This window comes from Vicia villosa, unplaced genomic scaffold (assembly GCF_029867415.1).
Source record: "Vicia villosa cultivar HV-30 ecotype Madison, WI unplaced genomic scaffold, Vvil1.0 ctg.000892F_1_1, whole genome shotgun sequence".
Classification (NCBI taxonomy): Eukaryota; Viridiplantae; Streptophyta; class Magnoliopsida; order Fabales; family Fabaceae; genus Vicia; species Vicia villosa.
Window position 1 is genome coordinate 253,616 of NW_026705401.1, and position 25,089 is coordinate 278,704.

At 33.2% G+C, this 25,089-nt stretch overlaps 2 protein-coding genes across 2 annotated transcripts; both read right to left on the bottom strand.

Moving 5' to 3' along the window:
* Positions 1–255: 255 nt before the first annotated feature.
* LOC131631976 (omega-hydroxypalmitate O-feruloyl transferase-like) lies at positions 256–2,896 on the bottom strand. Its single transcript, XM_058902740.1, has 3 exons — positions 2,744–2,896; positions 2,171–2,645; positions 256–1,298 (listed from the first exon to the last, which is right to left on the bottom strand). Exons 2-3 carry the CDS (start codon positions 2,618–2,620, stop codon positions 435–437), a joined length of 1,314 nt encoding a protein of 437 aa, XP_058758723.1. The 5' UTR covers positions 2,621–2,645; positions 2,744–2,896; the 3' UTR covers positions 256–434.
* A 3,619-nt stretch (positions 2,897–6,515) lies between these two features.
* Positions 6,516–14,772, bottom strand: LOC131631963 (actin-related protein 2). Its single transcript, XM_058902726.1, has 15 exons — positions 14,574–14,772; positions 14,291–14,401; positions 12,816–12,950; positions 12,656–12,727; positions 12,492–12,570; positions 12,082–12,131; positions 11,005–11,108; positions 10,835–10,903; positions 10,691–10,754; positions 9,832–9,900; positions 9,557–9,640; positions 9,111–9,169; positions 8,242–8,308; positions 7,970–8,053; positions 6,516–6,901 (listed from the first exon to the last, which is right to left on the bottom strand). Exons 1-15 carry the CDS (start codon positions 14,613–14,615, stop codon positions 6,821–6,823), a joined length of 1,170 nt encoding a protein of 389 aa, XP_058758709.1. The 5' UTR covers positions 14,616–14,772; the 3' UTR covers positions 6,516–6,820.
* Between the last annotated feature and the right edge of the window lie 10,317 nt (positions 14,773–25,089).

Here is a 25,089-nt window from a genome sequence, read left to right on the forward strand (position 1 = left end):
ATTGAATTTGTTAATTACAGGAAAGACCTTTTAGTAGTGTAAAAAAATTTGAGTGCAGGGGGTAATAAGTAATTTTGGGCTACATTTTAGTATTGGGTAGATAGTTGATTTTAAAATTATAGTTTGATTTTGTCTGAAATAGTTATTTATTATATTTACTTATTCTTCCATTAAATTTTAAATTTTCATAGATGTTTTTTCCGAAAATTAGAGATCAAGCCCAAAAAATAACAATAAAATGTATGAAATCAACCATCAAAAATATATTTATATAATAATATAAATAAATTGTTAATACAAGGACATTAATTATTGACTAACAGTATCACCAATAAATTCTTAAACATAATAAATACTCACTTTAAGAAATAACATACCATATAGTAAATAATAACATAATCAAATCATATGTAACATAACATAATAATAAAATCCTAAATCTTCATCAAATCTTGAAAGATCTTCATGACAGGAGCAGGCAAACCAAGAAGCACATTGATGTTCCTCCTCTCCTGCCCATGTGAAAGGAACAAAATCACTTCCTTCTCCGGCAAGCCAACCGGTCCCGATAGGACCGGTTCGCCCCAACCGAAATCAGTAATATGAAAAGAAAGCCTAGACCAAGTTGTGATCAAGAGTGTGCAAGCCAAAGAAGGCCTAGCTCTTGTCACCTCAAAATAATCAATAGCTGATCTCATGTATCCATCATTCACCATCTTAATTGCTTGTTGAATAAGTTTCACAGTATATGAAAAGGGCTTGTTTGTAATTTCACCTGCTTTACAAACAGATTTTGTTAGCACAATTCCATTCCCAAAATACCCTTTTGGGAGTTTTGGTTCAAATTTTGCCCTTCCATCAACTGCAAAAAGAAGCTTTGTTTCTTGCTCTGGAAGCAACTTAAGTGCTTTTGTTCTAGCTATCCAAACAAAAGCTGAAAGCACTTCAAATGTTGTGCAAGACTCAAGAACACCATCTTCATCCTCCATGGCTTTTTTCTTCAATTCTTTTAGTTTTTCGGGATCGAAACAGAATGACCTATACACCATTTCGTCTTCGTATAAGCTGTTAGTGTTTGATTTGTCTTCGATGTCAGCGAATTCTTGGTGCAAATGCTCAATCCTTGGTGGATTGCGCGCCTTTAGTATGCTTCGGTCGAGAACCGGAGGGATTGAGATTGGTAAACCTCTTGCTTGTTCTCCCCATGAGTTCACAAACTCCATAGCTCCAATTCCATCAAACATGCAGTGATTCATGCATAGTCCAAGAGCGAAACCTCCACATTTGAATTTAGTTACCTGAAATATTGAATTGATTCTTCAAGATTACAAGACAAAGTGTGAAAAAAATTCCTTTTTATCATTTTTCACATAAAAGGTTTTTAGTGTCTATGGTCAAGGAGGACTATAAAAATAACTGAACCAAATTAAAGTTGAATTAATCGAACTGTTTAATTAATAAATCGAACTATCTTACATAAATAGCTTTAGAATTGAACCAAATGATAAACAAATCAAATCAAACCGAAATTGAAAATGAAAATGCTAAGAACAAGTTTAAAAATGTTTATTAAAAGATTAAAAAATATATAATAGTTTGATTCTTTAATAAATGGCTCCATTTAAAAAAAATTGTCTTCTAATATTTGATGTGGTTCGGAATTCCGAACGGATATACCAAATGAATACTCTACTTTTAATTTAGTCAAATTCTGAATAAATTAAAACGGTTTGATTCGATTTAAATTATCTTTTACAATCATTCAATTTAGTTTTTTCACTGAACTGGACCCTGCAAAGCTTTAACTGTCCGTGCACAGCTCTAACTGTCTGGTTGTCTTAAGTTTTTTGAAGCACGCGTTTCGTGGCAAAGACAAAATAAATAGGAGCCTTATTTTGTTGAAGTTTAAGAATTGGTAAATATTCTATGAGTTTTATTTAACCATGGTTTTAAAGTGGAAAATTTTGGGCTATGTGCAATACTATAGTTTATATTGCATGCCCTCAATGACGATCTTGTATTCGGTCACGGTCTAGTAGGTGGATCCAACCTTTAAAAATTTAAATCTCTAAACATGTAAATCCTTAAATTTTAAGATCTAATTACAAATTACTCAAAAAAAATTAGGGACCTAACTAAAAAAAATAGTTTCACTAGTCACAAAACATACCTGAGCAACCAAAGGAGGCATCTGAAGAATATGTTTAGCATCAGGAATATCATAAACCAACATCCCAAGAGTCCTAGGATCAGGTTTTGTAATATCACCAATTTCCTCCATACAACAATTAGCTTCAGCTTCAACAAAAAGAGCACCTTCTCCAGTACAATCCACAATCAGTTTCCCCTCTGAGCTTATGCTCAATCTCCCAGCAAGAGGGTAATAATGAACAAGAACATCCTTCAGTGCATTCTTAATCACTTCACAAGCATCCTCGTTTCCCTTGTCTTTGTTTTTGAAACAATAAACGGTTCGAACAATGACCGCGATGTTTTGATCAAGGTTTGATAGAAAGTATGTTCCTTTTGTTGTTTCTTCTGATGGTGGAACAAGTGATGGTTCACTTGTTAGCTTCACATTAATTTGTTGGAAACCGTTTTCATAGTTGGAGTTCTCCATCTCAAAATGTTCTTGCTTAATTCACCTGAAAAAAACAAGAAAAAAAAAAAAAACAAGAACAAATGTTTAAGGAAATGTTGGAAATGTCACATGGAATGTATGTGTTTTGTTATTTGATGATACCTGAATTGGTTAACACAAATATGAAATGGGAAATGTGATGAGTATCTTTAAGAGGGGTTTGTTATATATGTATGATATATGGAATGGTGTATCTTAGGGGTTTAAATAAAAGATATGATAGAAAATAAATGTAATGGGAAGAGGTTAGAGTTAGTTGTTTTTGGACAACGGTACAAGCTACAAACGTGGATTTTTGAAAAAGCTATACTTTAAAAATACTATAATTACAACTTTTAAAAGAGAAATGCTATAGTGACACTCAAAATGACATATACACCATATAAATATACAATCAAGTCTACCTTTTTCTATTTTTTATTATTTTTTACATGTCTTGGAATATGTGCTAGAGTTAAAATGAACTTTAAAATTACGGTGTAAGGCATACGGTGTATAAAACCAGATGTAGAAATAGCATTGCTGCTTTTTAAAATACTATGAAAAGATCTCTTTGAGTTTAAGTGAAAGTTTCTATTTAAAAAAATATTTAAAGATGAATAAACCGACTATTACGAATTTGAATAATATTTTTGTACTCGAATGATCTCACAATTAACCATTGAATTGGATTAACAATCAGATATATCTCTTTATAATATCTCTTTATAACTAATAATTGAGCTGATTAACGGAATAGTGTAAGTAGGGATGATAACATGGGTTTGATTTGTCGAGCATTTTCGTTTTGCCCCGATTTTTTACGAGACAGACCAATTTTTCAGGTCTGCGTTGTCAAATATGTCCACTCACAATAATTTTTATAATTTTTAAACATACTTTTTATAATTTTTAAATTTTAAAAGTTTATTGTCCGTCCTGTTCAACTTCACTTTTTTAAGGATATATCAAGATTTTAGATCTGCGCTCTCAATAATGTCGATCCCGTCTCATTTTTGCATAACGGATTTAAACATTATGATAAGTGCGTTTGTCAAATGTAAGTGAGTTTTATTATTAGATTTTTCTACCTATACAAATATGGTTTGATTGACTCTTATTAAAAAATTGAAAATTGTTTTGCTTTTCTTTTGTGAATATTTGGATCATGTTTGGGTGAGATTAGGTCACTAGTAAAGAGACTTAAGACAAAAAGACCAAGTCAAAAAAACCAATGTGTAGGATTTGTTTGGTGAGATTGGTGACCATAACATTTGATAACCTAACACATTTTACTACATGAGTCGGTCCTTGTTTGAAACTGAGGAAACTTAAAATAAAATGAAATCAATATTAGTTACTTCTTAGATGATGATAACAAATAAGAATTGTTCTTTCCTCACATCATCGTTTTTGGCAGTGTTAGGAAAAGTTGCATGATTGAGTAACGAATTACTTTAAATTATGTTTAGAAAATTTGTGGAATTGTTAGTAAAATTTGATTATAAATTGCAATCTATATTATAAGAAAATAAAAATGTATTGAATATAGTTCCTATTAGTTTTGGTTAAATTATCTACAACTTGTATAAATCAAAGAATTAATTAATTCTAAGTAAAAGCCATGTCTCTATATACTGCATTCAGGCAAACGTCTCTTGTCTTATTTTTTTCTAAATTTTCTTATTTTCTTATAAAAACATGTATTTAAATATTATTTTAAAAAATTAATTTTTTGTTTGTCAAAGAAAAGGGTCATATGTCCCTACTTACTGCAATCAAGACAACGCCTCCTGCCTTCATTTTTTTGTCAATTGATTTTTCTAAAAAATACATTCATTGAGGATTATAATTGCTTTTGCGCGAATCAAATTTTGGGGGGATTTGATAAATCTGGCAAATTTTAATATTTAACAATTGAGATAATTATAGTTTAGCAAATAAATTATTATTAAAATATAATCATATAAAATTATTTATTGGACTAATTTAATAATTTTTTAAAAGTACAAAAGGATTGAATGCTTATTAAAAATTAATCTTGCAAGAACATGTTGCTAATAATTTTTTTAAAATATTATTCATAAATATTACTCCCTCCGTTTTTTATTATAAGTCGTTTTAGACTTTTCACACAGTTTAAGAAAAATAATAATTGTTGTATGAAAATGAGAAATTTTGAAGGTTTTTACAAAATTATCCTTCATTAATGACATATGGAAGATAAATTTATATAATTGAAAGGAGAGAGAATAATAAATATTTAAGGATATAATAGGAAAAGTAGCATTAATTATTCATTGGAATTGTAAAGCGACTTATATTTAAATACAAATTTTTTTTCCAAAACGACTTATAATAAAAAACGGAGGGAGTAATAACTTACTCAAATTGATTCATAGATATAAACAAACAAAAAATGTATCAAATAATTAGTTGCTATTAAACATCATTTCCTGCGTATGTATCGAGAGTTTTACACATTTAAAAAAAATGACCTACATAGGGATTATAAGTTATAGGCATTCAACACCTAGACCAATTTTAGAAAATTTCTTTACCCACCTCGCTACGGGGTCACCCCCAGCGAAAACCCAATTTTATCCCGCTTCGGAAATGTTTTTTTTTTTTAATTTTTTCAGACTTCGGAAGTGTATTTCCGAAAAAATCCCAAAAATTGGGATTTTGACAAATTCGGAGATGCATCTCCGAAACAACAAAAAAAAATCTAAAAAAATCCCAAAAATTAATTTTATGATATTAATTAATTCATATATCATAAATTTGATATAATTTATGAGTAATGAATAATAATAATTATATATTTTGATATAATTTATGAGTTATGAATAATAATAATTATATATTTATATTCTGATTCATATTTTAAAATTTAAAATAATTTTAATTAAAAAAATTAAAATAATTTCACTTACAAAATGAGTTATAATTTTTTATTTATATATTTATAATAATTATTATATATTTACAAAAAAAATTAAAAAAATGAGTGTTTTAATTTATATATTTATATATTTATATAATAATTATAATAATTATTATATATTTATGAAAATTATTATATATTTATATATTTATATAATAATTATTATATATTAATTATAAATATATTTATATATTTATATAATAATTAAAAAAAATTTAAAAAAATAGTGTTTTAATTTATAATAATTATTATATTATTATATATTTATATAATAATTATTATATATTTATATATTTCACTTATAAAATTAATAATTATTATTATATATTTATATATTTCTATTCTGATTCATAATTAAAAATGAGTTATAAATTTTTATTTAGTTTAAAAAAATTAAAAAAAGATTTTGTCTTAATTTTATTTAAAGAATAAATTTTATATTTAATTCTAAATAATCAAAATTTAATTATGAAATTAAAATGTTTTTGATTTATATAAGTTAGTAAAATAATTTTTAACTTTAAAATTGTTTAGGAAATTTTGATTCACCTTGATTTTATTGACACTTTGATTTTAATTTTTTAATTATTGAAGTGTATATCCGAAACATTCCAATACCAATTTGGTCTTGGAATATTTCGGATATGCATCTCCGAACACACCCCCTTTCCCAAAAAGGGGATTTTTCGGAAATGCATCTCCGAAAACTCAAAAAAGGGATGTTTTCGGAAATGCATCTCCGAAAACACCTTTTTTTCGTGTTTTCGGAAGTTTTTTCAGAAAAAAAGTGATTTCGGAGATGCATTTCCGAAATATAGGGGCATTCTGAGAATTTCGCCAGGGGTGACCAAAAAGATTAGGAGGTCTGTTAAGAAATTTCCCCAATTTATCTGCAAACAAAACTCAATGAAATGCAAAGATTAGTACAATTGTATTTGTGTTAGTACAGACTCTCAAGAAAGTATTTACACTGTTTTTTATTCACCAAATATGGCAACAAAGTTGCAACAATAATTGGGTAGCAAGCAAGATACTACATTAATTCTTTTGTCGTATCTATCAAGAAACGAGACTTCTTGTTCTTTCAAAACTAGCTTTCAGTACATTTACAGGGACAACAGCATTTAATGCAAACTGGTGAAGGCAGTTACAAATATTATAGCTTTGATTTGAGTATTCATCACCCAATCTCTGATGTGATTTTGCTTCACAAAATAATGTCTTATTTTTGGTCATCAATGGAACTCTGTAAGTCAAGCTTGGCCACACCTACTCAGGCAAGCCAGTCCTTCTTCTAGATAATCTTCCCTGTTAATCCAAAACTCTGGCGCATCCTGCATTTTAACCACCAGAGAAAAAGTTTCTTGGATGATGTTTGTTTTCAAACTAGGAAAGACTCAAATTATTTGGATCCTCTAAAGTGAAATATGTAAACTGGCGTGTGTTTGGTTTTGCAGTGAAATTGAAGTTAAAGTGACTTATGTTTGGATAAATTTTGGTTTTGCAGTGAAATTGAAGTTAAAGTGACTTATGTTTGGATAAATTTTTGCAAAAGTGAATTGAACGGTAAATTTCTATGTAAAATTCACGTTTAAACTCAAAAGCTACAAATCATAATTTCAAGTAGAATCGATTCTGCAAAGCATAATCAAGTCTACCCGAGAGCAACCAAAATGTCAAAATCAATTATCCCAAAATCAATTGTAAGCACTCCAACCGTGAAACCAAACATACATTTAGAGAGTAAAGTTGTGTATAAACTTTGATGACGTAACATATATACTAATGTATAATAAAGGCAAAACTATATTAGAACCCTTTAATTTAAATTTTTAAACAAGTCCAAGTCCTTTACCTTTATGGTGTAAAATTAGTCCTTTATCTTAAAAAATTAATCAACTTCTTTTTTTCTTAGTTCACTTCTATTCCTTCATATTTCTCAGCAACACAATTAACCACTCATTGACACCAATGACGTCACGATATTAAATAATAAAATTGAAAAAATCATGTTAATTTTGATGGATTACATATTGCAGTCATTATGATGTTATCTTACTGAATTAAATATGTAATTTACTTTGTTGGGTGGTTAAGACTTCTGGTATCATACATAGATGAAAAAGTAAGTTTGGTTGAACATTTTTTATGTTTTTAAATATAATGGACTAACTTGAGATGAAAAAAATACTAACTTGACAGAGAAAAAAAATACAAGACATTTTTTTAAACTTTAATTAAGTTAGATGACACCTGGTGTATTTTTTTCCTATAATAATGTTTAAAGTGGCTAAAAGCTTAATAACTTTTCGAACAACGGTTTTTATTTTGCACTTTCAGAATAGCCCAATCCAATAAGGTTTAGATAGCAACAAGCAAAAAAAATAACATTTAACTCAAACCTTCATTATTCCTGCAAGGACAGCACCTCCAAGGTACACCATGTGTTTCCTACGTGGTGGGTCTTCAATTCTTAGTCGCAATTTCTGATTACGAATAACAAGAAAAATGAGAATAAGTTTATGCGAACTTCTCCTTCTTTCTCTCATTGAATAAAAACAGCTTAGACTTAAACATGTGTTCTGTAAGTGCATAGTTGATATGCACGCGATAAGTTGTTTTCAACATGTGTTCTGTAATGCAGAAGCAAAAAGATAAGAAAATTGAAGTTTACCTTCAATCCATCTTTGTTTCCCTTCAAAACAACATCAAGATAACGATCAAGTATTTCTTTTTCCAATCTGAAGATGGGAGAAAGAAAAAGAAAACAGGATTACCAACTTTATTTTGGTAACACACAAAGAAAACCCAAACCGTTTTAAGAGTACCAAACACCATGTGCCAACAGATGAAAAAATAAAAGCAGAAATAAAGGGACCTTCCAAATTATTTATTTACATCAAAATTTGAAATTCAAAACAATCTAGATTCTAGAAATATACTATTTAATGCATAATAGTAAAGCAAGTATAGGGCATCATTAAAATGATATATGCTTAGATGAGTAACCTAGCTTGCAAATAAACAATGTATAATAGAGTTCTAGAACGCACTTTTGGCCAAAGAAAAATATGCAGAGAGATACCGTAAACATTTCAAATATTGAACAACAGGTGATCACGTATACGTGTAGCATAAATATGAGGCATTATCTATTACTATATGAGTTTAAAGGAGTGCTATCAGTGTAAACCAGTTCTACATGACACTTACGAGATTCCATTGTTTTTCCCTGTCATCTCACTCTTGTAAATGTACTTTGAAATTAATTAATTGTATATTAAAGTGGCAAAGCAATGAAGTGGGTTCTTATTGGATGTGAGCGTAAAATCAATTTACACCAATAGACAGTGCCAATTAACTCGGTACTATATACAATTAAAATATCATAAGCCTGGATTTAGCTGAAAAGAAACTAATGGATTGAGATCAAAGTTATGCAATACATGCTCAGGGAACACGTGATGATATTTAAGAAAAAAAACAGCAACAGAAAAGATTAAAGAAAATTAGTTCTGATGTAAAGGAGAAATAACCAACTACCTGCTTGGTAATCCAGGATACATGGTGCTCCCTCCACTTAAAACTATGTGTTGATAAAGCTGCAAAAAAAAAAGATCAGAACAAGATGTAGAATAAATTGCATGACATTTTCAAAATACAGTAGAAGAGGACGGAGGAATATTCTGTGAAAGTTATAAAAAGATTATCTAGAGCTGAAGTGGTTTTTATAATAAGTATAAGTTCTTCGATTTAAGGGGAAATGAAATCGGTTAGGATGTGCTGAAGTGACGTATCTAATAGCTGTCATAAATGTCATTCAAGAAAGCTAAAAACTAATACTATTTCACTCCCATAGTTAAATTTTGAGATATGGAAGATACCATTACAGTACAACCTTTTAAATTTTAAATGGAGATAATCAACAGGTAAAAAATAACTTATGTTAAAGATATTAAAGAATATATATTTCAAATGGAGCATCATACCATCATCCGGTTGTCAATATCCATTTCTTGAATGCAACGAAACACCATGTCAGCCATTCCATCACCTTCAACATCTATAAGTTCCTGCAAGAAGAGGGAAAACACCAAGCAATCATAAGCCAAAAAAATATACACCTTATATATTTAGCTAGAATTGCACTGGCACATTATAAAAATACTAATGTTAACAAATCCTTCTACACTATAATCATTTTGATAGGTTTTGAAAAGCTCATTTAGAGAAAACATGAGCGAAATGAGCAACAAGTACTTACCGGTGTGAAAAGAGCCTCAGGGGCCTGGAACCTTTCAGTGCCTACTTTAATGACTCTTCCATCTGGAAGCTGATTTAGAGAGTGCAAATCAATATAAGTGATATCAACATAAACAGTATATGAATGACAACACCTTTTGGCATGTATGAAGCGAGTGGAACGACTTGGGGTCATTGCAGTTTTAATTCCTAAAGTTTAAAAAGTATATATTTGTCCTAAATGTTTTGAAATGTACTACAATTGGTACCAGTTATTTTTTTAGTCCCTGTAATATAATTTTGTTTATTCTCATTCTAGTCCATGTAATATTTGTTTTACAACGACTAGTTGAACATAATCAAATATTAAAGGACTGAATCCCAAAAATAGACCATATATTGTATTGTAGGTATTAGGAAGGTCCTAAAGTCCCACATTGGTTGGAGATAGAGCATTGAAAGAGTTTATATAGTGACATTCCTCCCCTTACCAACCGGTTTTGTAAGGATGAGTTAGGTCAAACTCTAATAATAGAAACAAAAATATATCAACGAGGACCGGTTGTAAAATATTTCAGAAATTGGAGGATGAAAAAACTACTTAGGAAAGTTTAGAGACTAAAATTGACAATTAGCTCAAGTTAGGGGATAAGCATATTACATATTTCGCATATGCATTAAGACAACTACTATGAATTGGTTAAAGAAAAGCTTTGAAAAACATATGAAAATAAACTCAATAAAGAACATTAATAGATCAGTAGAACTTGAGCCATCTGTGCCTTTATATTCAGGAAAGTCATTTCGACCAGAATTGCTAACTAAATCATTTACACAGAACTACTCGTGCAGATTTCAGGAAATTCAGGATGCCAACTTACAGTATAGTTCTTAACAAGGATAGTGGTTTCAAGCCCCAACTGATATTCCCTCTTGTAGTCATAGCTGCAGTAAATTAGATGAACTGTTGAGAAAACATTTTAGGGCATACAAAACTAATATTTGATTTGAGATTTGTTTCTAACCCTATATAGCATAGCTTCTCTTTGATTTCCCTAACAGTCTCAAAATCAGCTGTCCTATTCACTGCATATCTTGAGGAAAGAAAATTGTGTTCCAGTTAGAATTAAAGCATAAAAGGGTTTCATAATACTTATATTACATTACACCTGAAATGAAAAGAAATAGCTCTCACCCCCTCCTTGAAAGCAAATCAACGAGATAGGCAGTTATATGCCGGCCAGCTACATTCATTCGTTTTGTCAAATGAGGGAATGAATAGCCGTCAACAACTGGGACCTAGATCAAGATTCGAAATTTTCATTACAACATTTTTTGAATGAATACTTTCAAATAACTATTTCTCATAAAACTAAACTTTTTAACCACCTTTTACTTCATTAAACCATGGATCTACATAATGCTTGTGTAGCAAGATTATAATTGGTAAGTCAGTATATCATATTCATAAATTATGCTTAACTCCATTTTCATTTTGCTTCAAGCAAAAGCCGTGCAGGAGAGTAATAATTTACTTTTCAAGAATTGATTTAAATAATTCTCTACACAAATATTAGATTTGCATATCTCCAAACTGTGTTGAACCATTAATAATGTGTTATGACATAGTGCCACATGCATACATTCATGTACAATGAAATTTTATATATTGTATATTAGTAAAAACGACCCCCATGGTTACTCCCTCACTTACAATTGCAAACACGGCCCCCAAGCCCCCTTTCAAAGCCACCATGGCAAGTCACTTCACTTTTGTCCAGTTTGATATATGATGTTTTTATGGTGTTTTATAGATCATTGTTTGTGTTTTTGTTGCTATTTTAAGTTTGTTTCAAGTTTGTGATCCATAGGTTCTCTGAAAAGCCTGAGAAATACTGGGTCTATTTGTACTGTATTTTGAGTAAGGGGCTTATCATGGCTACCACCCACTTCAGCACCCCATTAACCATACAAATGACTTTTGGACAAGTGGTTGGATTGGTCATTTTAGAGACTACCTGTAGTCGATTTGAGACCCCACAAGCCAGAGAAATGATTCGTAATCTGATGAAATTAAAGATTGGATATCTCACTGTCCTTGACCATTGGACATGTGCGGAAGAAATTAGTTTGGTGGTTAGGATTAAGAATTTGGATTGTAAAGCTTGACAACATAGTTATTATATAACAATAAGAGATAGAATCTAGTACAGCACCCTCATAGTGATCTGCAATACAATATAATTAAGTAGCATAGAGCTTAATTAATTACCACATGAGTGACACCATCACCCGAGTCTATAACTAATCCAGTAAGCAAACCTGAGACAAGCAAAGAAGTGTTATGAAGGCACAAAGATTGCATATTGATAAAAGGTATGATTCGTAGAAATCGGTGTACGTGTGGGTTTTGGTTCCTGCTATTTGTTACTTAATCGTTGAAAGCACAAATTAGCCTATTTCAAAGCCTTGCAAATTAGGATATATGATGTCGCCACATTTGATTTGTGAAATAAAGCTATCATACATTATAGAATATCCAAGGTTTATAAATAGGTATGTTATGATGAGTGTTAGTAGTTTCCAAGAATGAGTAACAGCAATTATAGGGTGCAAGCTCTAATTAGGATGAGATAAAAAACAAAACAAAAAACATTAACCTTCACTCATCTCTATAAGCACCTTGAGCATATAATGTTAGAACAGCTTGGATTTGGATAAACACTCCAGCAAAATTGTACTTCTCAAACATTGTCTCGACCTGCCAGGTCAAATCACATAAACAATAACATTTAAAACAATTAAATGCAAGAAATTAGCAAAAGGGAGAGCATAATTGCACAGACCATTTTTTCACGATTCTTTGAGGGATTAAGAGGCGGATCAGTAAGTAGAATCTTACAGTCTTGCGGATTAATCTGTCAGTAAAATTGTGGCCCAGAGTTAGCTACGATATCAAACAGTCACAGTTGAAAGAACAATGAGAAAGAAGCACCAGAAGGTTACTTTTAATTCGTTGTAAAATGCATGATCCCACACATGACACATGTCATCCCAGTTTTGGACAATTCCATTGGTCACAGGATAAGATATATCAAGCTGATGTCGCAGGTCTGCACATCCCTCGCCAACAACAATATCCTAAACAGAGCATAACTTAAAAAGTAAATAACAAATCTCACAAGACCTAAGCAATATCTTAAAATCAGGAAATTAAAGTGCATAAATATTATTGTTTACGATGAATAGACTTGAGGGCTAACTCAACCCACAAAACCGACATGTATGATGAAAGCTATCCAAACGTTGTAAACACTTCCTAAGACGTGTCTCTAGTTGATGTGGAAATCTCAACACACCCACCTACATTCAGAAATCTACATCTAAAAATTCTAAACTGTGGATTAATGTGGGTGGAATAACAGGAATACACTCTGTAACACCCACAGCTAAACATTTGAAAACACGAACAAATGCAAGTCAAAAAACATTGACCCTATCTGAAATAGGCTCTAATATTATCTTAGAAATTGGAACTAGGATTTAACTAAACCCCACAAAACCGACATTTGATGTGTGAACTAATGGGGAGGAATAAGCATAATATTGGCCCAATAACAGATTTTGGCCCAATAACAAGAGCCTGTTTCGATTGACTTATTTAAGATTAAGCTTATCTCCTAGCATAAACCCTTGTGAGACGGTTTGGATTGGTCTATTTTATCCTTTGTTACAAAAATAGCTTATATATAAACACATACCCGTAAGACCTTATATTGTAAGCATTTTTTTTAAATCTTGGTATCCGGCCTTCCACTTGTGGGAGGCCCGTTTAAACCCAGCCAGAGCAAAACTTTGTATGGAATTGGCTCAACAAAGGGTTGTTTGCACCTGTCGGGATTCAAACCTAAGACCTTGAGATGGTTTTAAATTACGATTGGTAACCATAATTGCAGACGCAATATTGCTGATGTGGTAGTAATTGCGGTGTGATTTTAAATCATGTGTCCTACTACATTAGGAACCGCATCAGACAACATCGTCCAAATTTTTTCAAGTATTTTCATCAAAACTCAAAATTTAGAACCCAAAAACTCAATTTACTTCTCAATAAAAATTCACGCCGCAACAATCACAATGTACATCGCAGCAATCGCAATGGTCGCAATCGCAACACCCGCAACCGCATCGCGACAGTAATTTAAAACTATGCTTGAAAGGAGCACACTAGAACACAAGCCGCCTTCACCACTAGGCCAACCCTGGGGTTTTGTAAGCTCTTAATTAAGCAGTTTATCTAAAATGAGCACTACATTGGTCATATCTCTATATCTCTAATCAACGTCTGACTCTCAACAACTAGACCCAGAAAATCACTATGAACTTGTAAAAAATCATATACAAACAACCACATGTCATATAGTAGATCAAACAAAGTACATATCATAATTCAAAAACCTCAAAAATCAGGTTTCACATGCCTTTAACTCTTGCTCGGTAAGAGATTCTTCGTATCGGAGCATTGGCCTCCCCACAACACAAGGAAAAACGGAGGTAGGGAAATTCTCACCAGCAAATCCACACTTCACATACTGAATTTAAATAGAAACACAAAAAAAATACATCAGAAGTAGAAAATTGGAAAACACGATTTGTGATAATTTGAGATTGGTGATTTTTCAAAGATCTGTTGGATCCGATGCAATGCGGTTTGATTTTGATATGAAAAGAAGATATTGGAGAAAGAGTGAGAGAGAGAAGTACTCCGGTTCCGTTGTCGCAAACGACGACGTTTTTGCTGTCCATGGTGTGGTGTGATCGGTGGCTGTTTCGGTTTCAGTTAGCTTTGGCCGGAGATGCCGTACTAAAGCAGGAAGAGAGCACTACGCGGTGGGTGGGACTCCTTGTTAGAACGTCTAGTCAATGGAACTTAATAAAACGACCTCACTGCTTAGTCGTTTTAGTTTTCAATAATATAGTTATGCAAGCAAAGTGGAAGAAATGAAAGAAATATATACTAACCGAAGCAAACCCCTATCCGTGAGTATCCATCGAAATTTGCTCCGAATTTGACATAGAAAATTCATTTTGATTGAATTTAAATTCGGGTTTGAGTTCTCTTTGATTATAGAATATGTATATGGGGATGGTCAGGTAATGGATGTTATTTCTCTTAAATTATGAATGGCATCAATTTTGGCAAAACTAACTTCGCAGCAACATGTTGAACAAGATGTTTCAACTTGCAGGTTCAACATGTTGAATGTGATGTCTTAACTAGAAGAGTAGGATTTCCAGTCTGTTAGAGTTTACAGCTTAAATTATGTTGGTTCAATTTAATTACTGAATATTTTGAGAATATTAAAGTAATCCTATGTGGCGTCCAAGATTGAGGAATCAGAGATCATGTTGGTACTGAAAAGCATTCAGTTTTCTAAAGGTTAAGACATTTTAGGAATGTTGAGATATTTTAGGAAACTCTTAATTGAATACCTATTTTTATGGAGAAGTTTTTGCAGATCTTTAGCAGACTCCTTGCTGCATTTTTGAAGCCTAAATTCAGTCCAGATGTGTGCTTTAAATAGATTGTCACTAACCTAGTTTTAGTGTGGCACTTACGTGTGTTTTTGTTAGAGTTTGGATGTGTTAATCACGAGCCTCTCTAATATCATCTTGATGCTAGAGTATGATTGTTTCTATTGTGTTGTAAGTTATGTTAATCATTCATAAGCTTTTAAGCATTGAATGATTGTATGTCTTTGAAGTGTATCTTCAAAAGTATTTGAACTGATAATCACGGTTGTGATTGAGGGGATTAGGAAGGGTCTCATACCTAGGTGAGTCTTAGGTAGAAGTATAGTGTAACACCCTGGATTTCCGCTTACCCTGCGGGGCTTCCGGCCTACCAAGCATGTCATCAGCTTAATCAATACTCCCCCTAGGTCCGCATACTGGCTGCCCATGAAATATTGTTTTTGCCTCCTGTAGGAATCGAACCACGTACCTAGGGGTTAAGTGCGTATTCATAGCAATTCCTGCTACCACTTGAGCTACTAGCAATTCCGAACCAAACCAAACCAAATTAATGCGGTTTGGTTCAGTTCGGTTGGTTCGGTTTTATACAAATATTTTATTGAGCCATACATACACATATAGATGACAACATAATTTTGTATTTAGACATTCATACACTATCAAATAACAACAAAACTCGTCATATTTTGACAACAATTTTCTATTTAATATGTAAAAATTAAATTAGACAAAAGTGAAATATTAAACATAAAATAATAGCATAAAAAATATAAAAATTATTATAATAAAATAAAAAAATAGAAGAGACGAGAGATTAGTGAAGGTGAAAAAAAAGTTGAGAGATTAGAGAAGAAGATGTGTGGTAAAAACGAAACTGAAATACGGAACATTTACATAAAAATGAGAAGGTGAAAAAGAAAGAATATAAGAGAGTAGAGATTGAAGCAACTGGAAAACTCATTGAAACAAAACAATGAAGTCGCCATCGAACATATATTTATCCTACGCACAGGAATGGAAAATATCGAAGAAAACCAAATAACAAGCAATGGTCTTAGAGAAAGGTTAAGGGTGTCTGTTACGTGAGGGGAAGGTGTTAGCACCCCTCACGTCTGTGGTACTCCACAGGATCCATTCTTGCTAATTTTCTAATCTAAAGGTATGTGTGTGTGTGTAACATGTTATGTGCTAAGGAAGACATGCAATGGAAGATATACAAATAAGAGGAAACATGCAATGGAAGGAATAAGCAAATAAGCAAGAAAGTCGAACAAAAATAAGAAAAGAAAAAGTTTGCTCTCTAGGGTGTTCGTACCTTGTGCCTACGTACCTCCAATGGGCAATAGAGAAATCAGAGCGCCGTAGTTCGGCCAACTAGTTTCTGTTTGTTTTATGTTTTTTAGGTGAACGAGTTACATTCGCACTCCGCTGCTCGACCTTTGGAGACTTATGCTGGGAATGGAGCGGAAATAACAAACTCTTAAGAAAAGAAAATCAAAGAGTGTGGTTTGTGTTTTAAAGAATGCATGAGGAAAACCTAAGTTAAGGGGGAAAGCTTGCTACCTATGTTGTCATACAAAGGGTGCAAGTCTAAACTAAGATAGCAACCTATGGGGAAAACAAAAACAACACACAAGAATATCACAAAAACGAGCTCCGCTCGTAAAGCAAACAAACCACCGGCGCAGGCCGTGTAGTAGAAAAGCGGTTCCGTTGTCGCAAACGACGACGTTTTTGCTGTCCATGGTGTGGTGTGATCGGTGGCTGTTTCGGTTTCGGTTTGCTTTGGCCGGAGATGTCGTACTAAAGCAGAAAGAGAGCACTAGGCGGTGGTTGGGAATCCTTGTTAGAACGTATAGTCAATGGAACTTAATTAAACGACCTCACTGCTTAGTCGTTTTAGCTTTCAATAATATAGTTATGCAAGCAAAGAGGAAGGGAAGAAATGAAAGAAATATATACTAAGTGAAGCAAAACCCTATCCGCGAGTATCCATCGAAATTTGCTCCGAATTTGACGGTGAAATTCCATTTTGATTGGATTTAAATTCGGGTTTAAGTTTTCTTCGATTATAGAATATGTATATAGGGATGGTTAGGTAATGGATGTTATTTCTCTTAAACTATGATTAGCATCAATTTTGGCAAAATTAACTTCGCAGCAACATATTGAACGAGATGTTTCAATTTGCAGGTTCAACATGTCGAATGGGATGTCCTAACTAGAAGAGTAGGACATCTGGTCTGCTACAGTTTACAGTTTGAATTTTGTTGGTTCGATTTAATTACTTAATATTTTGGGCATATTAAGTAATCATATGTGGCGTCCAAGACTGAGGAATCAAAGATCATGTTGGTACTTAAAAGCATTCAGTTTTTTAAAGGTTAAGACATTTTAGGAAACTCTTGATTGAAGACCTATTTTTATGGAGAAGATTTTGCAGATCTTTAGCAGTCTCCTTGCTGCATTTTTGAAGCCTAAATTCAGTACAGGTGTGTGCTTTAAATAGATTGTCACTAACCTAGTTTTAGTGTGGAACTTACGTGTGTTTTTGCTAGGGTTTGGATGTGTTAATCGTGAGCCTCTCTAATATCATTTTGATGCTAGAGTATGATTGTTTCTATTGTGTTGTAAGTTATGTTAATCATTCATAAGCTTTTAAGCATTGAATGATTATATGTCTTTGAAGTGTGTCTTCAAAAGTATTTGAACTGATAATCACGGTTATGATTGAGGGGATTGGGAAGGGTCTCATACCTGGGTGAGTCTTAGGTAGAAGTATATCACAGGTGGTGATTAAGTGAGAAGTCGGTAAATCGTGGGTTGTTTACATAAAACTTTGAATTAATGCTATCATAGTGGGTTTATCACTGGTTTGATAGCCCTCGGAGGTAGGTGTATTATATATCGAACTGGGTGAATAATTATGTGTGTTCATTTACTTTTTAGCGCCTTTAAATTGTATTTACCTTGTCATTGTATGTTGTTCAGAGATCAGTGTCTCGACATCTCTTACGACATCTGAGATCTGAATATTAGAATTTTAATTGGTATCAAAGTAGGCATCTTGTTTGTATTTGGGTGAGACTCAAGGAAGATACTTCCTGGTACAATTAATAGGGAATGAGGATTTGTTAATAGATCATCCATTATTGATGGAACCAGCTATGACTATTAGAAAGCTCGTATGGTGGAGCAAGACATGGAAATTTGTGGTCAAAGGATGGAATCTTCCATTGACTAAAGATAAGGATTGGAAGATTATTGAATTATTAAAGGATGGGGGGGACTGGGATGATGAAGATGATAAATTTGCTCTAGGAAACTTTAAAGCATTGAATGCCTTGTTCAGTGGAGTGGACAAAAACATCTTCAGACTAATAAGTAGTTCTAATGTTGCTAAAGAAACTTGGGAAATTTTGAAGACTGCTCATGGAGGAACCTCTAAGGTAACGATGTCAAGACTTCAACTTCTTACCACTAAGTTTGAGAACTTAAGAATGAAGGAAGATGAGAGTATTCATGACTTTCACGTGAATATTATTGAGATAGCCAGTGCCTCTAGTGCAATAGGAGATAAGATGTCAGAAGCCAAGTTGGTCAGAAAAAATCTCAAATCTCTTCCAAATAGGTTTGACATGAAGGTTGATGAACTTAATTATGGGATCTTTTCACACCTTTGAACTAGGGTTTGGTGAAAAGTCTGAAAAGAAGAAGAGTATAGCCTTTGTACTAATGCTGGAAGTTTAAAAGATATAGGTGACTTGGCTAGAGATGAAGGATTATCGGAAGACCTTGTGCTACTTGGAAGACAATTTAATAAGGTGTTTAGAAAGATGGACTGGAAGTCAAGATCAAATGTCAATAACAAATCACTCGACATCAACAATAACTAGGATGTTGGGAGAATGTCCAGAACTGAGGAACAGTCATATCGGCATCACCATGGCATGATGAGAGGAAGCTACCTGCCATTGAAGAAGCCTAAGATATAAATAACATGAAGGTTGATGAACTTATGGGATCTTTTCACACCTTTGAACTAGGGTTTAGTAAAAAGTCTGAAAAAGAAGAAGAGTATAACCTTTGTGTCTAATGCTAAAAGTTTAAAAGATATAGGTGACTTGGCTAGAGATGAAGGATTATCTGAAGACCTTGTGCTACTTGGAAGACAATTTAATAAGGTGTTTAGAAAGATGAATTGGAAGTCAAGATCAAATGTCAATAACAAATCACTCGACATTATCAATAACTAGGATGTTGGGAGAATGTCCAGAACTGAGGAACGGTCCTATCGGCATCGCCATGGCATGAAGAGAGGAATCTACTTGCCAAGCATCAAAACAATAAAGGCGTCGAGCTAACGATGTAAAACAAGCGCTTGTTGGGAGGCACCCTAATGATTGTAAATTTTAGTTATTTTTCTGTATCTGAGGTGTTTAGGTGAAATGGAACTTGGCTAAAAGATCAAACTCAGTTCTGATTTTTGTGAATTTTTCTGCTCCCGCTTAGCGTGCTCAAAAAAATTTGCCTTCTTTGTTTTGTTCCAGTGGGATTCCTATTCCACTTGGCCTTCCTTTTCCCACTTTTGTAACACCCCAAATCTACCCTGCAATTTAATAAGAAATCAGAGTGCAAAATCTCAAAGACAACAACTTTTTGAGGCATCACATATTCAACTTAAACAAAATCTCATGCAAGCTCATTAATAAATATACATAACACAATCAAGGGAGGAATCGTAATCCAATATTCATTCAAAATCAAAACAACTTTTAAACATCGCAGCGGAATTCACAAAACTCATAAACTTCAAGTTATAACATTTGTGACAACATGCCAACAACTAAAAAACATGTTCCATAAACGATAACAAAATCCAATCAAGCATAACACATAAAGCAAGCAAACGACAAATCCCCCGAGTGCTACGTATTATAGCAATAGACATCGACTCGAGCTACAAAGGTAAACAACTACTCCACATTGTTACCTGCACGTTACCAACAAAGGGTAACATTCAAACATAAGGGGTGAGATATCAAACAGTATAAAGGAACATATGTTAATACTCATAGCAAAGAAAGATCATACATCGCTCACCACTTCTCATCACAAAACTACATTCATCTCAACAACAATGTTATTAATCATATACAATAACATATTCAAAAGCACAACTATCTCATCAATACATCATAACCTTTACATCATAACACACAACCATTCAAAATGTGACTCAATATGCGACTTGATTTTATGCACATGCATGTGGTACCATTGGAGTAAAACTCTCGTCTCAAACATTTGCCACTTGGGTCGTCTCAAACATTTGCCATTAAGGTCGTCTCAAATATTTTGCCACTTGGGCCGTCTCAAACAATGCAATGGATGTGGCTCAAATGATGCACATCCACAAATACAACAAATACAACATAAACAACACGTCACAACATCGTCTAAACAACATCAACTTAATGCCAAGGTTCTATGGCAACAACCATATCATTACTATGATAGTAACTTATCACATCTCAATCACGTCTTTACGATATACAACTATACACAAATATTCAACTCCACAAAATATCATTAAATCGGAAACATACAATTTAAGAAAAACTTTCAAAAAGGTTTCCAAAGTTTTCAAATCATTTTCATTAGATAAACATTGCTTCAAGCTTCACGGAGGTTCAAACGACACTTAAAAAGGAGTTACGGATCAAAAGATACAACAATTAGAAGTTTCAAAAAGTTTTCAACAACAAGGTTCACTTAGCAGACTCAAGCGTGCTTCGCAGAACTAAATCCAGAAGTGAACAGTTTTCGCAGCCCTGCTTAGCGGACCATCTCCGCTTAGCGAGCTCACAAATTTTCAAATTTGTTCCCAGGGGTCGCTTAGCGGACCATGACCGCTTAGCAGACGTGTGATTTTGTAGAAAAACAACAGCGATAACAGACTTGCGAAATCATTTTTCCACTAACGAAAACCATTCTAAAACAACAATTTAAGGCACATATAACTAGCATCTAACATTGTTCATCAACAATCTTCATCATAACATGATTAAAGGCACAATTTCATGGAAATATATCACAAACCCTAACAATTTCAATTCACACATTCATGGATAACAAACATACAATCAATCCCCACCATACAATCCCTTATCATGAAAGAATCTCACCCTTACCTTGGGTTTTAGATTGAAGACAACTCTATCGACAATTGGGAACCTTGACGTATCTTCTCCTATTCTCTTTCTCTTCTTTCTCTAAATGAGATTCTAACCTTGGCGTATCTTCTCCTAATTCTGGAGCTTATAGGACTATAAAACACAAATTCAAGTTGAGCTTGCAAAGTGGCACGGTTGTTACAAAAGTTGAAACTAATCTGATAACTGTCTCTCCTCATAGATTGGTATCTTTTCCATAAATTGTTGGGAAAATTGATATGGACTATTTGATCGGTAAAACCAATTTTTTTTCTAAATTTGATTCTGTTTATGTTTTGTGCTTTATTATATTATACGATTATATGTTTTTGATATTGCTTTTCCTAATCATTCGAAATAGAAGTTGTGGCAATTGTATTTGCTGTTGGACGTGAGAGGGTTTATGAAAGGAATCGTGTCACCACTAAGTTTAAAGTGATTGAGTTAGAGTCTAATGGGTAAGCGATTGTATATTATACAAACCTTTGAATACTACAGCTGAGTTGCCATATGACTTACATTAAGTGAATTTGTTTTTTAATCTCTATACAAAATGAAACTTGAATGCATACTTTTTGGAACATATGTTGATGCCCTTTGTAATACGGTGAACTGACTTTTTTATAATCGAAAATGTCGCGGTTAAGCATGAGTCGCCACCGACTTTTATTTTATCCAAATATCGGAAAGGCTAAAAGAACAGGAAAAACCTTTTAAATAAAATAGGGTTCGGGGGGTAATTATGCAAAGGGAAGGTGTAAGGCACCCTTTGCATCCATGGTTTTCCATGGGCTCTTAATTGCTTTGCTCTTTGTTTTCAGAAATGTAGAAGAAAAGAATATGGACTTTAGCTCGTAAATGAGCGTAGCCATTTAGAAGGTTTATGAGAAAGAATATGAAAAAGGTTTTAGAACAAGGTAAAGCAATTAGGGGCAATTACCTTAATAATGTAGAAAATCAGTTCTTTTAGCCTTTCAGGGTGAAAGGGTCTTTCCATGCCATAAGAGGGCAGGGAGCCTTTCATTTGGAGATTGAAGGGTCATCGAGAGTTTGTTCGCCATAAGACTGTCTCATGCCATAGAGAGGCAGGTAGTCTAAGGGAAGAACCAGAATAGCCTTTCGTAGGCAGCTAGAGGATACCTCAGCCTTTCGTAGGCAACTTCCGAGGGTCGAGGTCATATTGGTGTATCGAAGGCAGCATCATTTAGGGACTTTATGACCTTTGTATTTACCGAGGCAACATGGCTGAGGTATCCTCACATTCGAGGGACATGGCTATTCTGCAGAAAACACAAGGCAACATGCAACAAGGCAACAGGCAACAGAGAGGTTACCCCAAAAGTGTGCGTGGGTGCAACAATCACGTGATTAATTCGAATATTTATCTTGTAATTAGTTATCCTAATTCAGTTCAAGGCTTGCACTCCCTAAGATTACTAACCACAGCAGAAAGTATAAAACAGTTTAAGTGCCTTCAAGGCCAATCAATACAGACTAGAAGCAGATACATAATAATAGGGGAAGGGAATAAGAATCCAGCGGGTTTGACATAAGTAATAATTAGGCAGAAAAATAAAAGGAGTTAGAGTTCTAGGGTTACCGATTATTCGAGCTTTGGCGGTTGGCAAACCCTGAAAAGGTGAGAAAGGGTGAGTGCATTATCGGTTCGGAGGCGAACATTACCAACCCTAATAAAAGATAAAGATAAAGAAATTAAGAAATAATAAATAAAAAGGCACTTAGCTTTGCATTTTGAATTTGATCTGACATGGTTGGCGGTCGGAGGAAGCCTCAGGGTTAACCCTGAAAAATGGCAAAGGCAGAAAAATATATGGAGTGAATGTATGCCCAGTTCAAAAAATATAAAGGGCAAACCCTAAAATCAAAGGAAACAAAATAGACTTTTCAAAATAAATAGAATACTTAGCTTTGGATTTTGATAGGCGCGTAGTCGGGATATACTTGAATAGTCAACCCTGAAAAGGCACAGAAAATAAATATCTCAGTGTATGGAATGATCTTCGTAAACCCTGATTAGGGTACAAGTTAATCATGATTAATAGAATAAATAAAAGGCCAAATTAATTAATTATTGATTTTCAACCTAATTAATTAAATCGGCAAAATAAAGTTTTGATTAAATTTTCTAATCCTGATAAGTATTTTTCAAACAATTAAAAAAAGCATTTATAATTAATTAAATAATTAAACAAATTAATTTAAATTGAATATTTAAATAAAATTATTTAATTAAGATAAATATTTTTATTTTTAATATGTTTTATGAAAAAAAGGAGTTTAACAATTTTTTAAAGGAAAAAGATATTAAAAAGGATTTTTTAGAAAAACAATATATAAGTAATGTAAATAAATAAAAAGACAATGTATTATATAGTTAAAAAGAAAAAGAAATTGAAAAAAAAGAACTTAGCTGATCCTGTGTGGTGCAAAGCTGAAGGTGCATGGTGCACCTGCCTTCCCCAAAGGCGTTAGATCTGTTTCCGGAGCAATCTGATGGTTGGATAGTGTCAGGCGCATCATGAGTTCTCATGGACTTTATGCACTGGATCCGCGAAGGAGGCTTAACAAACAAAACAATTAAAATAAACGCAGAACCCTGGGATCGAACCCAGGTTCCCTGCGTCACACGCTTGCTACGCTGGCCAACAATTAGAAGTTTCAAAAAGTTTTCAACAACAAGGTTCACTTAGCGGACTCAAGCGTGCTTCGCAGAACTAAATCCAGAAGTGAACAGTTTTCGCAGCCCTGCTTAGCGGACCATCTCCGCTTAGCGAGCTCACGAATTTTCAAATTTGTTCCCAGGGGTCGCTTAGCGGACCATGACCGCTTAGCGGACGTGTGATTTTGTAGAAAAACAACAGCGATAACAGACTTGCGAAATCATTTTTCCACTAACGGAAACCATTCTAAAACAACAATTTAAGGCACATATAACCAGCATCTAACATTGTTCATCAACAATCTTCATCACAACATGATTAAAGGCACAATTTCATGGAAATATATCACAAACCCTAACAATTTCAATTCACACATTCATGGATAACAAACATACAATCAATCCCCACCATACAATCCCTTATCATGAAAGAATCCCACCCTTACCTTGGGTTTTAGATTGAAGACAACTCTATCGACAATTGGGAACCTTGACGTATCTTCTCCTATTCTCTTTCTCTTCTTTCTCTAAATGAGGTTATAACTTTCTATTTTTCCAAATTCCCTTGTTTTGTTAAACCCTTACTAACTTCTCATAATGCTAATGGGCTCTAATTAGCACCTCCCAATTACTAATTCTAACTTAGGCCCAATTACTAATAGTTTTACTAACTCATGTTATTCACTAATAATCTCCCATAAAATAACACAAAACCAATTATTCACATAATTATCAAATAATTCACACAACACACAATAACATAATAATTAAAAGAAAACGATCGTTACAACTTTCACCAAGGCTATTTAGTAGTAGATAATAGTATTATTTTTTCTAACTATTTTGTTGG